Genomic DNA, 14,448 nt, shown 5'->3' with positions numbered 1-14,448 from the left:
AGTGAGGTGGGGGTTTCTCCAGCAGCAGCTGAGGGCTCCTTTCTCAAAGAAAATAGTTAACTTGCTGCTCTGAGAAGCTCTGCCCACTGTTTGCTGTGTGACCTTGGCCAAGCTTTCCATTCTCTAGACCTTAGTCTTACCACTGTCAGATGAATGTGGGGCTGCCTGAGACTTCTCAGGACATTGAGGTAGTGCCCTTTGTGACCTGATGATCCTTCCCAAGGGTGGGGAGACACCGCTATAGCTTCTGAGGTACAAAGACCACACCTGTTGCCCCAGTCAGCGGACATCCACTCCTCCATTCTCCTTCCAACCTGCTCGAACCTCCTCTTCCTGCCCTCTCAGGCTACCTCTTGGAGCCAGACCGGCCATGGTCCAAATCTCAAAATTACCACTTACATCTTTGTGCTGAAATAGGAATAATGATACCGTTGCTGTGAGGGTTACATTGGGTCATTGGAAGCCACATATAATCCCAAACTTTGATAACAACTTTAGGACCACTAGATGTTCTGAATATGTACAGTGAAGGAGAGTGGTCTAGGCAAAGGAAATAGCACATGCAAAGGCCCAGAGGGAACCAGGTCATGGTGTGTCTGGGAAAGTACTGGAAGCAGGTGGTAAGATCAGGGATAAATCTGCTCTGTCCACAGTGGTGTCATGAGCCCCAGGTTGTACTGAGTGCTGCAAATGTGTCTGCTCCAAACCGGGATGTGCTGTAAGTCAAAAGCACATGCCAGATCCAAGGACTCAGGATGAACAAAGAATGTAAAACATCTCACTAACAATTTTTACATTGCTTACCCATTTAAATGATATTATATATTTTTTAAAGATTTTATGATTTATTTGACAGGGAGAGACACAGCCAGTGAGAGAGGGAACACAGGCAGGGGGAGTAGAAGAGGAAGAAGCAGGCTCCCAGCAGAGTAGGGAGCCCGATGCAGGGCTCGATCCCAGGACCCTGGGATCACGTCCTGAGCAGAAGGCAGACGCTTAACGACTGAGCCACCCAAGCACCCCTAAATGATAATATTTTGAATCTATTGGATTATATAAACAACATTCATAAAATTAATTTCACCCATTTCTCTTTATATTTTAAATGGGGCCAACTGAAGATTTTCAATTTCATGTGTGGTTTGAACTCTATTGCTATTGGAAACCCTGGCCTGGACCACACACTAAGGATTTTCAAATTATGCATTGGATACAGCATCCCTTTCTGACAGCTGAGGGGATAGGATTGGGCTGGATCACTTGCCCTACCCCTGAGGTGGAAGTGATGGTACTCCCTAAGAAATCCATGAACTGGAGAGAGAGGAGTCTTCAAACAAAAGTTAAAGACTTCTGAAGAAGGTGATTAGATCTTGCATTGCCAGTGTATTGTTTCAACCATTAGATTTTTCCTGATTTTGGCTTTAGGGATCCCATGACGTGCATGCACACACAAGGTAGCTAAATTAAGGAGGAGCATGCAAACAGACTTCCCTCTTTGCCATGATCACCAGCTTCTCTACCCCTACCCTACGGACAAGTGAGAAAACCCAGAGCCTGGTGCTGCCACACATTCTCAGCCACCCCAAGGCCCTGGGCAGAGGATGGTCTTCAGTCACATTAATGAAACCCCATCTGCCTTCCAAATGAGGGCTATGAATGTTTACATACCTGTGGGCAGAGGGGCTGGAAACCCTTCGATACACAAGACTGGCTGGAAGTATTTTGAAATTCAAAGCACCTCTCTGTTAGATTGGCCCAGTCCCAATGCATGAAGCCATAAACATTTGCTTGCTTTATGGTTGGTAAATCAATCATATGTTATCCTCAACCACACTTTGTCAGATGGGGAGGTGGCACAATGACCAGGCACTGGGAGGCATTCCTGGGAAAAACAGGGTCTTTGGCACCAGCAGCAATCATGCCATCTGTCCCTGCAGAAGGGACAGGCTTCTGTGGGTCTACTGATGGACCTGCACTGGAACATAGACCAGAGACCTGCTGCTGGAGATTCCTCGATGACCCATCTGACTGTCCATTTTTCTAAGTACATGCAGATGTGGACCATTTCTAGGCCCACCTCTTCTACTATGGGAAGAGAAAGACATGGCAGGTGGGCACCCGGCATCAGGGCACCATACCTGTTTCAGTGAGTAGGCCAATAGTCCACCCTTTTTGGGAGACATTAATGTGAAGGACCAGGTCTCCAGGAACCGATTGTTCATGGCTTCAGGTCTTTGAGCTTCTTTGTAGTCATTTCGGTCTCAGGAGGGGGCACTCCCACCTCCTCTCCAGCGAGAGCTCTTCCTGCAGCTAGTTGTCAGCTATTTCCCACCACGAAGAACAGCGAGGACTCTGAGGACTCGACACCTCTCCCTGCTTTCTGCAACTCCTCTTCCATTTCTTAAATCTCAGTAGAGAATCTTGCTTTCTCCGCAGCTCACAGCTGCTGCTATCTCTCTTCTCCTTCATTCTCTTCCTGATTCTGCTGCTCTTGCACAGCTTTTCTGCTGATAGACATCACGAAGAAACTCCATTTTCTGCTACCTGGCTTCTCATTTGTTTCCTAGGAGACCTTTGGCCAAATAGAGGGAACAAAAGTCACATTCTTTGGTTTCTTTTTCCAGCCCAGGTCGGGCTCACGCTTCCTCACCAGTCTGAATCAGAAATGGTGTCTCTTCTTTTCATCTCTGGTTAATGTCAAGTTTGCTGTGAGACGCCCATCATCTACCTTTGACTTTTAATCTTCTCGCTGTGGTGAGCTCCCAGCTGTTTCAGCTGCACACTGCAATTCCGTCCTCATTGTAAGAAAGCTTCTCCTGGGTCTCTGACATTTCTGATGTGATTTGATTTGTTCACTTAGCCCAGTACATTGCTCATGCTGGTTTTCTGTATCCTACAGCAACTGTTCCTTGCATTAATTTGGTTTTCATTTTTATAAAGTCGTATAGACACACCATTTAAAAAATCAATCCCCTGCTTCCTCTTCCTCAGAGGTGACCGCTATCAAACCTTCTAATTGGTTCTTCGCTATTTCCCTCTGTGTTTGGAAAGAACATGCTAGCAGTGCTATTTGAGTTTTTGGTTTCAGGCATCATCGATTACTGACTTTCCACCATGTAAGAAAGGCCTTAGCTCCTTGAGCCTACCCCCATCCTGGGCACTCACAAGTGTGCTACCTATGTCTCTGTCCAAATTGTTAACCCTAGCTTTGATCAGATCTGCATACACAGTTTACTTATTTTATCTGAGTAAATGCTTCTCCCAACTGAGCCAGCAGTGTACTCCTAGCACTGTGCTTTCCTTTGCTAGACTTTATCATTGTCTTTTCCCCACTTGTTTGGTTTTCTGTGTATTTATCATGACTTTAATCCTCAGCTTTCTCCGATATATGTCAGTCTACTCTCAAAATGTTCCAATTTCATAGGGAGTTCAGCCAATCTCATCCTCAGAAGGAAATCTCTCCCTGAGTTGCTGACTTGGATAGCTTGACTGTATCTTGTACTTAAAAGGCATACATCTTGACATCATCTTAAAAGGCATACATCCTTCACAGCCACCCTGAACATACCTTTCACCTCTCCTTTGTACTGAATCCCTTTTCCTGGAGCCGAGGTCTTTCTCTTGGTTTACTCCCTCTTTTCGATCTAGCAGATCCTGCAAAACCTTTTAGAGAAGGGGTACATAAGAGGTAAATGTTTTTTAACAACTTGCATGTCTCAATTATGTTTGGTCAAGTGTGAATGTCAGTTGGGCATAGGATTCCATACTGGGTAGAATTTTCCCTGAGAACTGTGAAGATGTTTACTCCACGTAGTCTTCTGGCTTCCAGCATTGCTGTTGAAGAATCTGATACCATTCTAATTTTTAAGCCTTCGTATAAAACTTTTTTCTCTTTGAAAACGTTCATGATTTCCTCTTTGTTCTAAGTATTTTGAAACTTCATGATCATGTGTGTTGGTGTGGACCTATTTTCATTCCTTGTACTATCGACTGAAGTTTGTTACACAATTTTTTTTTCCAGAAGGCTTATGGGAATAATATTGCATCTTCAAAAATGTTTGTTACCTTTATATTCCAGTGAATGACAATTTGGCTGGGAAAAATTTATTTGATTTCTTTTCTTTTCGTTGTGGTAAAAAACACATAACATTAAATTTACCATCTTAACAATTTTTAAGCATATAGTTCAGTATTAAGTATATTCACATTGTTGTGCAACATATCTGAGAACTTTTTGTCTTGCAGTTGTAATTTGGTGCTCATTAAACACTGTTTTCCCTCCCTTCTCCTCCACCCTTTGGCAACCACCTTTCCACTTTCTGCTTCTATGATTTTAACTACTTTAGATACTTCTTATGAGAAGACTAATGCAGCATTTGTCCTTTTTGTGACTGGTTTATCTCATTTAGCACAATGTCTTGGAGGTCCATCCACATTGTACCATATGACAGGATTTCCTTCCTTTTTAAGGCTGCATGATATTCCATTGTATGTATATATCACATTTTGTTTTTGCTCATCTGTCAGTGGACACTTGGGTTGCTTTCACATATGGCTATTGTGAAAAATGCTGCAATGAACATGGGCGTACAAATATATCTTCAAGATCCTTCTTTGAATTTCTTTGGATGTATACTCAGAAGTGGGGTTGCTGGGTCATAGGGTAGTTCTATTTTTAATTTTTTGAGGAACCTCCCTGTTGTTTCCCCCCATGGCTACACCAGTGTACAATCCCACCAACAGTGTATAACTGTTCCAAAGTCTCTACATCCTCTCTAACACTTATTGTTTTCTGCTCTCTTGATAGTGGCCATCCTAATAGGTGGGTTGCTCTTTTCTTGAGATCTTTGTAGGAGTGGTTCAGCCCTCATATAGGATTTAACTTCATCCCGAATTTTCTCCTTATAAATGAACTTATCTTTTTGTCTGCCTACACCCCCAAAATTATTTCTTTATTTTCTAAGTTCAATAAACTTTACTAGTATATGTCCTAGAGCTGATTTTTCTTTGTCTTGATTTCCTGGGACCCAGTGTGCTTCCAATCCACAGGCACAAGGCTTCCTTAATTTCTGGAAAGTTGCCTTGAATTTTATCTTTAAATAATCTTCCCGAGTTTTATTTCTACTTACCTTCTTTGGGCACTTATGTGTATTTTTATCTATCTTCCATATCTATCTTTTAATTCCTAATCCTCACTTTAAACATTTCTGTGTCATTCTGCTCACTCTCTCCTCCTGTCATCAGTGATCTTCACTGTGCTTTTAGCAGTGCTCGTTCCCCTACTGTTTCCAATTCTGCTTTTGTATCTGGTCCATGTCTATCTCTTTTCTTCCATTTCTTTCTCAAGCTTTGCCAAATCACATCTCATCCTTTTAACTTGTCTCAACATCTAATTTCTGATCTCTTGCCCCTATTCTACTCTTGAATAAGATTTTGGAAACCACAGTGACACACTTGGCCACAACTTTCCACTGTTGTATGGCAGTTTTGTTGGTTGGTTGGTTGGTTGGTTGGTTTTTCCCTGGTGAGTATAATTTACCTTCTCCTTTCCTCCTTTTGGATTTTAGTATCTTTGTACATAAACCTATGCTGATTCCTTTAGGATTTCTCCTCTTTGAATGGGATGTGCTTTCTTGGATCAGAAGGAAGTCCATGTGGGTCAACGTCATGTTGCAGGCTAGCAGAAACCTACTCAGAGTTTAGTTGTTGCTTCTCCCCACCCAAAGGGTTTGGGTGCTTTAGGGCTATTCACAGGGCAAGACTTTCTCCACCTCACAGTGGAACTGTTTAACTGCAAATGTAGCTTGTCTGTTTCCTAGAACCAAGCTAGGCCAGGGAATCTTCCACTGCTACCTCCCACCTCCCACTACCATCCTGGTAAGTGCAAGACAGGACAGAGGAGGAGGGAAGAAGAAGAAGAAGGAGAGGGAAAGATGAGGAGGAGTAGGAGGAAGGGGTGGGGGAGAGAGCACCTTGGGAGGTCCTGGTTGGAAGGGACAGCCCCCAGCAGAGGGTAAGTCTTGAGCAGGAAGGGGAATGTGGAGCAGGTATCTGACCACTGTCTTCTCTCTGTCTCCAGGGTGACCATGTGTGGCTGAACCCCCTCTCTGCCAACAAGACCAGCGTGGCCATTGGGTGCATTGTCAAGGAAACAAAGCCTGGCAAGATCTTGGTTGAAGATGATGAGGGCAAGGTCAGTGTGGCCAGGCTGCCCAGGGACTCAGGGCCCACCCCTACCCCATCCCTCCAGGGTCCTGAGCCCCACTCCTCTTCTGGTGCTGCTCCCCAACACCAGGGGTTCCAGAGCCCCAGTGGAGGGAACCTACCTGATAGGACAGACCACAGTGGGGTCCTGTCATGGTAAACATCACATTTCTGTCTTAGGGAGTGTTTCTGTAATCAAAGAGCATGGAACAAGTTGGTAGTTGGAAAACTAGGCCAAATAGGGGAGCAGGAAGGAGTGAAGTGGGGAAGGGTCTGTGGCAGAGAGGAGAGGGCGGCAGAAAGCTGGTTTGCCAAGTAAAGGAGGGTGAGCTGGAAGGACAAGAAGGAGGGAAGGAAAGGTGTTCGAGAAAGGTACATGGAGAAGAGGGCCCTAGTATGTGAGGAGGAAGGAGATGAGACTCAGCTCATGCTGAACAAAACAGCCCAGGTGAGAGAGATGTGGGAATCTGGGGTGGCCTGCAGGGTTGCAGCTCAGCCACTTGGGGGCTGGAGGAGCAAGCTCGGCCAAGCATGGTGCCCTGAGGAAGGGCATGCAGGGGGAGGGGGTCCAGCTGGTCCCTCAGTCCTCCTCAGACGGACCTCTTTGTTGAGGTGCTGCAGCATGGGGCATGTGGAAATTTGGCCTCCAGAGAGAAGATTCTAAGCTGTGACCTGTGAGATCCATATTAGGGAAGCCAGTAAAAGATGAACAATAATATCTGTTATTTGCAAAATGATGTTTTACAGTTTAAAAAGCACATTTACTTGCATGCTCTTATTCCAACAATCTGTGAGGCCCCCAGCTGCAAACTGTCCCTGATCTGAATCATGGCCAAATCTGACTTCTGGCTACAAGCTCCTCTGAACCTGGTCTGAAATTCGAAATTAGCCCCTGCTACACACTGACCCCTGGCTCTCCGGACACATTCTTTCTCCAACCACAGTCTGCACTGATCCTGCCTCAGGTTTCTCTTGACCTTAGCCAGAGACTAGTCAAGCCATCAGGTCAGCCGATCTGCTGGGAACTTGGAGAAGGCAGGGAACGTGAGCGGCAGGTTGGCTGCCCCTCAGGGGAGTCTGTGTCCTTTGTTCCAGGAACACTGGATCCGAGCAGAGGACCTTGCCACCCTCAGCCCCATGCACCCCAACTCGGTGCAAGGCGTGGACGACATGATCCGCCTGGGGGACCTGAATGAGGCAGGCATGGTGCACAACCTCCTGACCCGCTACCGGCAGCACAAGATCTATGTGAGTCCCCATTCCAACCCCCACCCAGGGGGCTCGGTCCACACTCACTGACCTCCTGGCTGGGGAACACAAACAAACAAACAGGCACTGTGGGGTCGGAGCCAGGCATACCTGGTTCAGTCTCCACTCCCTGTGCCCTCACTGTGTGAGGTGGGCAAGGAACTTAACGCTCCTCTATCTCTGTTGCCCAATCCAAAACGAGTAGGGTGATTAATACCTTTGAGGTCTCGGAAAGCTGATGTGTAGTATGCCAGCACAGTGCCTGGCACACAGTAGGTGGTCAATGAGTGCTGTAGCTCAGTGCAAGTCCTGCTCTGATGGCCAAATGGACCAGAGGTCATGTGGGTAGACATCGTCTGGTTGGCTCCTTCCTAAGCATGTGGCAGGGACAGTCACCAGGCAAAAGACCCCTGCCCCCCTATGAAATGAGTCCTGCGATGGCCAGAAGGGCCATGTGGATAGATGTGGGTCCTTCTCCCAAAGCCTGGCAGTGGGCGGGAGGCTCAGCACAGCCCTATGGCTCTCACCCCTGTTCCAATGCAGATTTTCCCAGGAGAGGCAGCATTCAAAACTGACACCAACTGTGCCCTAACTGGGTGTGGCCTAGGAAGTCACTGCCTGCCTGGACCTCTCCTGGAGAGAGGTGGCTGGGGTGGCTCTGAGCAGCTTTCTAGAATGCTCAGAGGAGTGGGAGAATGAGTAGCAGACCCCAAAAAGAGGGAAGGGCTGATTAGGAGAGTAAGGAGGCCCTGCAGAGGAGAAGGGACAGGACACGCTGAGTCCACTCTAGCTGAATGTGAATCAGAGCTCCCGGGACTGATAACGCCAATAAGCTAAAACGAGCGTGTGCTTTATCCTTTCCAAAGAGCTTATGCTTGCATTCTTTTATCTGGTTGTCACAGTCCTTGGAGTCAGAGAGATTGAACTCTCCATTCCTAAAATGAAAACCAGGATGTGGATAATCTCGTGACTTGATGAGGTGGCTACCCCTGTTCCACTCCCACAGGGGCGGTCAGGCACCTTGGGGCTCCAGATGAGCAGGTGGTCCTGACCAGGGATCCTAGGAGGGATCAGTGGAGGCTACCACTATTGGCCAGCCTCACGGAAGCCCCTGTGGGAGGCAGGTGAAGACTCATGTCATAAATTCAGCCCATTTTCCTTGAGCCTTCTAAATAAAAGACAGAATGCTAAACATTTAACATAGAGCCCTCCCTTAATCTTCCTCTGAAAGCACTCACCCCAGCTCTCATTCGTAGTGAACACTCCCATCTTTCTAAAGGGAGGATTTGAGCACCTGAGTGTCTTGTCTCCCTGGTCCAGAATCAGACCTCCTTCCCCGCCAGACTCAGCCAGGCCTGGTAGCCCTCGGTGGGTTGCAGCCAAGGCCAAGGACAGGACCGGGCAGTGTTGGCCTTCAGAGCAGAGGGCACTAACCATCTGCTCCCTTCCCCAGACCTACACAGGCTCCATCCTGGTGGCCGTGAACCCCTTCCAGGTGCTGCCCCTCTACACCCTGGAGCAGGTGCAGCTATACTGCAGCCACCACATGGGCGAACTCCCGCCACATGTCTTTGCCATCGCCAACAACTGCTACTTCAACATGAAGAGGAACAAAAGGGACCAGTGCTGCATTATCAGGTGGGGGTCAGGCTCCCCACGTTCCTGGGAATCGGACGGGCCAGGCAATACCCTGACCATCTAGGAAAGCAGGGAGCACCTCCTCTCCTAAACCTCTCCCAACCAGCATGCCCACAAGTCCTGTTTGCTTTAGGGGCTCCCCTCCCACTGCGAACACCCTCCTCAAGGGCACAGCAGCTCACCTGCCCCTGGGCCCTACTGCCCCTCCACCCTAACAAGTCCCTCCAAGCCTTCCTTCCTGAAGAGCCTACTCTTCCACTGTATCAGCAGAGCCTGGACTGCCCCAGACTTCAGTGAATATTTCCCGAGACAAGGAAGGAAAAATGGGATGGGTACATTTAATGGGACCCAGGATAGATGCCTGGGGGCTCAGGGGTCAAACAGGTGAGGTCTCGCTCAAAAAAAATAATAAATAAAATAAAAAATCTCTAGGCAGGCCTCAGGTGACGGCAAGGGTAGCAGCAGCTCCAGGGACCAGCTCTCAGGTTGCTGGGGCCCAGGAGGGACATGTCCTCCTCCAGTCCAGGTCCTGACCCTGCTTCAAAGACCCTCTGCCTGGCCTGGCCTCCCTGCTTCCTGCACAGGTCCTCCTGATGTGGAAGGAAGGGAGGGAGGGAGAGAGGGAAAGGAAGGAGGAGGGGGAATTGCTTGGAAGGCACAGTGCTTGGGGCTATAGTAGAGTCCATTCATTCATTCATTCAGTTGGGGTTCCACTGTGCTCCAGTTGTATGCCCGCCCGCATTGTACTACCGTGGGGGAGACAGCAGCAAATGAAAGGGACTAAAATCCCTGCCTCATGGAGCTTACATAATAGAAGGGGTGACACACAGGCAATAAATAAGCCAATGTTTTAAGGCAGGTAATGAAAGCTTTGAAGAAAAGCACTGCAGGGCAAGAGGAAAGGCAGTGACGGGGCTCCTGCTCTTGGTGGAGGGTGGACAAGGCATGACCTCTCTGAATGCGATGCTGGCACACAGACCAGAACGAAGTCCTGTAGCATAGATGAGCACATTTAATGTTCTCAGCAACGCTCTGAAGTAGATATTCTTATTCCTGTTTTACTGTTGGGGTGGGGGGTGCAGTACTTACCACCAGGGAGGCTGAGATCCTTTCCCAGAGAAACACAGCTGTTAGGCAGGGATTCAAACCCAGGGCACTGAAAAGAACACAGAGGTGTCCTGGGGTGACTTCCACTTCTTCAGAAGTGAATGGAATTATGTGCCAAGGAGGGCTGGTGCTCTGTCTCCCTCCAGGCTCTGTCTGTCCACTCAGTGTGCTCCCGATCTGTCCCAGCCCCCCCGCGGCCCAGGACTGGGAGGACCAGCCTCACTGCAGGAGGCCTCCTGAGCAGCGCTGGGCCCCAGGCCGGCCTGGAAGCTCTCTGGGCCAGCCTCCCCTCCAGGACAAGAGGGCAGGGCACCCTGATCTGTGGCTTTTTGCATGAACAGAACACCAGTCTGAGTCAAACTGCCTTCTCTTCCTGCCCTCACGTCCCTCTAGGCCATGAGAAAGGCCTTAAGCGAGTCACCTCCGCTCTGCCCTCAGTATCCTGTCTCTACAGTGGAGGGTTGTCTGGGGAACTTACGTTCGGAGCAGGCCGCGGAGGTTTGTTGATTGGACTGACTTGGCTGGCGTAGTAATTGTGAACATTTTTAATCAAAACTTTTCTTAAAATTAATACTTTCAGATGAAACAATATTTTTCTGGGATTTGCTTCAAAATAGTACAGGATGGGAAACAAAATGCGCCAGGAGTTGAAGCTGGAAATGGGACTATGGGAGTTCATAATGCAAACTGTAAGGTGCAGAAATCTCCTGGAGATCTTGTGAAGACTGAGTCTGACTGAGCAGAGCTGGGTGGGCCTAGGAGTCTGCATTTCTAACCAGGCAACAGGAATTGCTTTTATTAGCAAGACACTATTCAGCCACCATTTGTAATGTTTGACATTTTCCATAATGAAAAATAATTTACACAAAAGTGACCTGTGAGCCTCAACAATAGCAGTAATAATAATCAGTACAAACCCGAGTGTGCCAGACACGAGTGTATTTTTAACTTCATTAAACTCCCTAAGAAACTTGTATTTTTTTAATACACAATAGGAATTTATTTTGAGAAATAATCTGATCAAAAATGCCGTGTAATTTTCACATACATGTTCATTTATTATAGCATTTCTTTTAAAAGGACACAAGTATACAAATAGGTATGTTTAAATTAATATAAATCCACAATGACCTTTTATTTAATCATAATAACCCTATTTTGGAATGACTAATTATATAATATTAGATGAAAATGCTAGTCTACATTATGACCATTTTTTGTTAAAACATATATGGTAAATGCATATCAATACATTTACATAGATGTATTTTTTAAAATCAGGATAAAAACTGACCTAGGAAACTTTTAAAAACCAGTTTCTGTATCTCACCAGGATGAATTAACATATCTTTACCATGAAAATTTTACAAAATTTCAGAAAAATATTCTCAGAAAAAAATTCCTAGATACTTTTGGAAGAAAGGCTTCCGCTATCCACTTAGCTAAAATTATACTTAATAGTAGGGACATTTGTCAGTTTACTGTACCTAATAATCATTGTCCATGTTATTGAAAGCTCTGTATAGACTTGGTTCTAATGGCTGCATAATATTCTCTGACCGGAGGGACCATAACTAATCTCCCCCCTTTACATTACTTCTGATTTTCTGCAATTGTTGTTTTTAAGATTTTTTTTTTAAGTAATCTCTACACCCAACATGGGGCTCAGACCTACAACCCTGAGTCGCACACTCCACCGACTGAGCCAGCCAGGTGCCCCTGATTTCCTGCAGTTGTAATGATAAATGAAATATGTTTTAATGAGCAGAAAGCTTTGTGGAGAAAGATTTTTCTGATTCTGGGATCATTTTCTTAGGTTAAAGGCAGTATAATTCTGAAGATTTTTGATACCTATGGCCACATTGCTTTTCAAAAGGACCGATGACGCAGTCTCCCCTCTGGCCAATGGAAACTCACTGCTCACAGAGAGGTTGTTACATCAAGACATTGGCTCATCTCATCCTGTTCTTCCTTCTGTAGTTACTGAGCACTGGGCCTGTGACACTGGAATAAACCAGATACAACCACACTCAAGGGGTTCACATCCAAGGCAGGGCAGAAAAGATGACCGCACCAATGACTAATACAAAGTAGACAGCTGAGAGCCACAGGGAAATGTGGTGGGACTTGTGCACAGGGAGGGGCATCCCTGTTCAGACCTGAAAGTGGGCCTGTGGTGGGTTTGCAGAACAGTTGAGGGTATTGAAGACATGGCTGTTTTACTGACTGACATCCTGAGTGCCCTCTTTGCAGCGGTGAGTCTGGGGCAGGGAAGACGGAGACCACCAAGCTCATCCTGCAGTTCCTGGCCACCGTCAGCGGCCAGCATTCGTGGATTGAGCAGCAGGTCCTGGAGGCCAATCCTATCCTAGAAGGTGAGTGGTCACCCTCAGGACTGGCCCTCCCCTGCTGGCCCTGCATGCTGGAACCTTCCTGCCAGGAGGTGCCTGTGGGGAGGGACAGGATGGTACCCTTTCCGCAACTTCTCAGGATCCCTCAGGACAGGAAAAACAAGCACGAGGTGGATGGTAGTGTGGGGGTTCCCAGGAAGCACGAAGGGAAGAAACCGATGCCCTTACAAGCTTTCACTAAGTGTGTTTTCCACAGGATCAAGACAAAGTATTCCTTTTAAATAAGGACTCTGAGATGAAATTGGTTTGGGAAATGCTGGGTGTGTCCACTTGGGTCACCTGGGAGGCAGTTGCTAAGCTGATGTTAAGACTGCAAGAAGTCGACTGAGGGGTACCCCAGAGTAAGACGAAGGGTGTGGCAGGAACAGGCACGAAAAGCATCCTGACTAGGGTACCTGTAGGACGCTCAGGAAAGGAAAGAGAGGAATTGGGCAGGATGAATTTCAAGCTGTGTTCAGATCTGCCAGGGTCTTGGCCAGCCCAAGGGGAGCTCAGAGCAAGTGCCCATTAGAGGAGGCCTGCATTGAGTGCAATGCCAGGCCCTAGCGCCCCTTCACTCAGTCTCTGGTGGGGGCAGCCCAGAAATGTGTGACTTGGATCCCCAGTGACCAGCCATGGTTAGCGTGTTTTCGCCATTTCTTTATAACACAGGTATGCTTTACATATAGTAAAAGTTCACTTTTTTTGATGTATAGTATGAGTTTTGACAAACTTGTACAGTCATAGAATGCCTATCTTAGTCATGATATGGAATGTTCCTATCACCCCCAAACTTTCCTCATGCCTCCTTGTAGTCAACTCTCTTCCCAACCCCAACCTTTGGCAACCACTTATTTGTCTTTTTTCCCCCGATACAGCTGATCCTTGAACAATGAGGGTTTGAACTGTGTAGGTCCACTTAGAAGTGGACTCTTTTTTTTTTTTTTAAGATTTTATTTATTTATTCGACAGAGAGAGAGACAGCCAGCGAGAGAGGGAACACAAGCAGGGGGAGTGGGAGAGGAAGAAGCAGGCTCATAGCGGAGGACTGATGTGGGGCTCGATCCCATAACGCCGGGATCACGCCCTGAGCCGAAGGCAGACGCTCAACCGCTATGCCACCCAGGTGCCCCTACAAGTGGACTCTTTTCGATAAATACAGCACAGTATTATTAATACATTTTCTCTTCCTTGTGATTTTATTAATATTTTCTTTTCTCTAGCTTACTTTATTGTGAGAATACAGTGCATAATACATGTAACATACAAAATGTGTTAATTGACTATGTGATCAGTAAGGATTCCGGTCAACAGTAGGCTATCAATAGTTAAGTTCTGGGGAGTCAAATGTTATACACAGATTTCCAACTGCACGGGGAGTTAGCACCCCTAACCCCCACACTGTCAAGAGTCAACTGTAGTTTATCTTTTCCAGAATGTTATATAAGTGAAATCATATGGTTTGCCATCTTTTGGGTCTGGCTACTTTTGTTGGCATAATACATCTGGGATTTTTCATGTTGTTGTCTGCATCAATAATTCATTTCTTTTGTAGACATAGAAGTGTCACATTTTGTCTTTTCACCAGCTGAAGGACACCCAGGTTTATAGTTTTTAGCGATTATGAATAAAGCTTTACAGACAGTTGCCTACAGGTTTTGGTGTGAACATGTTTTTCTTCTGAATAAACATGTTAGGTGTGAGATTTTGGGGTCAGAAGGTGAGCCATTTACCTTTGTCAGAATCTGCCAAAATGTTTCCCAAAGTGGCTGTACCATCTTGCATACTCAGCAGCAAAATATGAGAGTCCTGGTCGCTCCACATCGTCACCAGCACTTGGTACTGTCAGGGTGGTTGTTTG

The 14,448-nt window shown here is 46.7% G+C and overlaps 1 protein-coding gene across 4 annotated transcripts in view; it reads left to right on the top strand.

Annotated features, from left to right (window-relative positions):
* Positions 1 to 14,448, top strand: part of MYO7B (myosin VIIB) — a 92,102-nt gene that overhangs the window by 14,481 nt on the left and 63,173 nt on the right. For all 4 annotated transcript variants that reach the window (XM_034654336.1, XM_034654337.1, XM_034654338.1 and 1 more), the window contains 4 exons: positions 6,080 to 6,193; positions 7,300 to 7,452; positions 8,906 to 9,090; positions 12,451 to 12,572. In XM_034654336.1, the coding sequence (XP_034510227.1) occupies positions 6,080 to 6,193; positions 7,300 to 7,452; positions 8,906 to 9,090; positions 12,451 to 12,572 (574 nt within the window). The remainder of the gene's footprint in view (positions 1 to 6,079; positions 6,194 to 7,299; positions 7,453 to 8,905; positions 9,091 to 12,450; positions 12,573 to 14,448) is intronic.

Source organism: Ailuropoda melanoleuca, chromosome 2 (assembly GCF_002007445.2).
Source record: "Ailuropoda melanoleuca isolate Jingjing chromosome 2, ASM200744v2, whole genome shotgun sequence".
Taxonomy (NCBI): Eukaryota; Metazoa; Chordata; class Mammalia; order Carnivora; family Ursidae; genus Ailuropoda; species Ailuropoda melanoleuca.
Note: the sequence above shows the minus strand (reverse complement) of the source record. Positions and strands in the feature narration are given on the sequence as shown.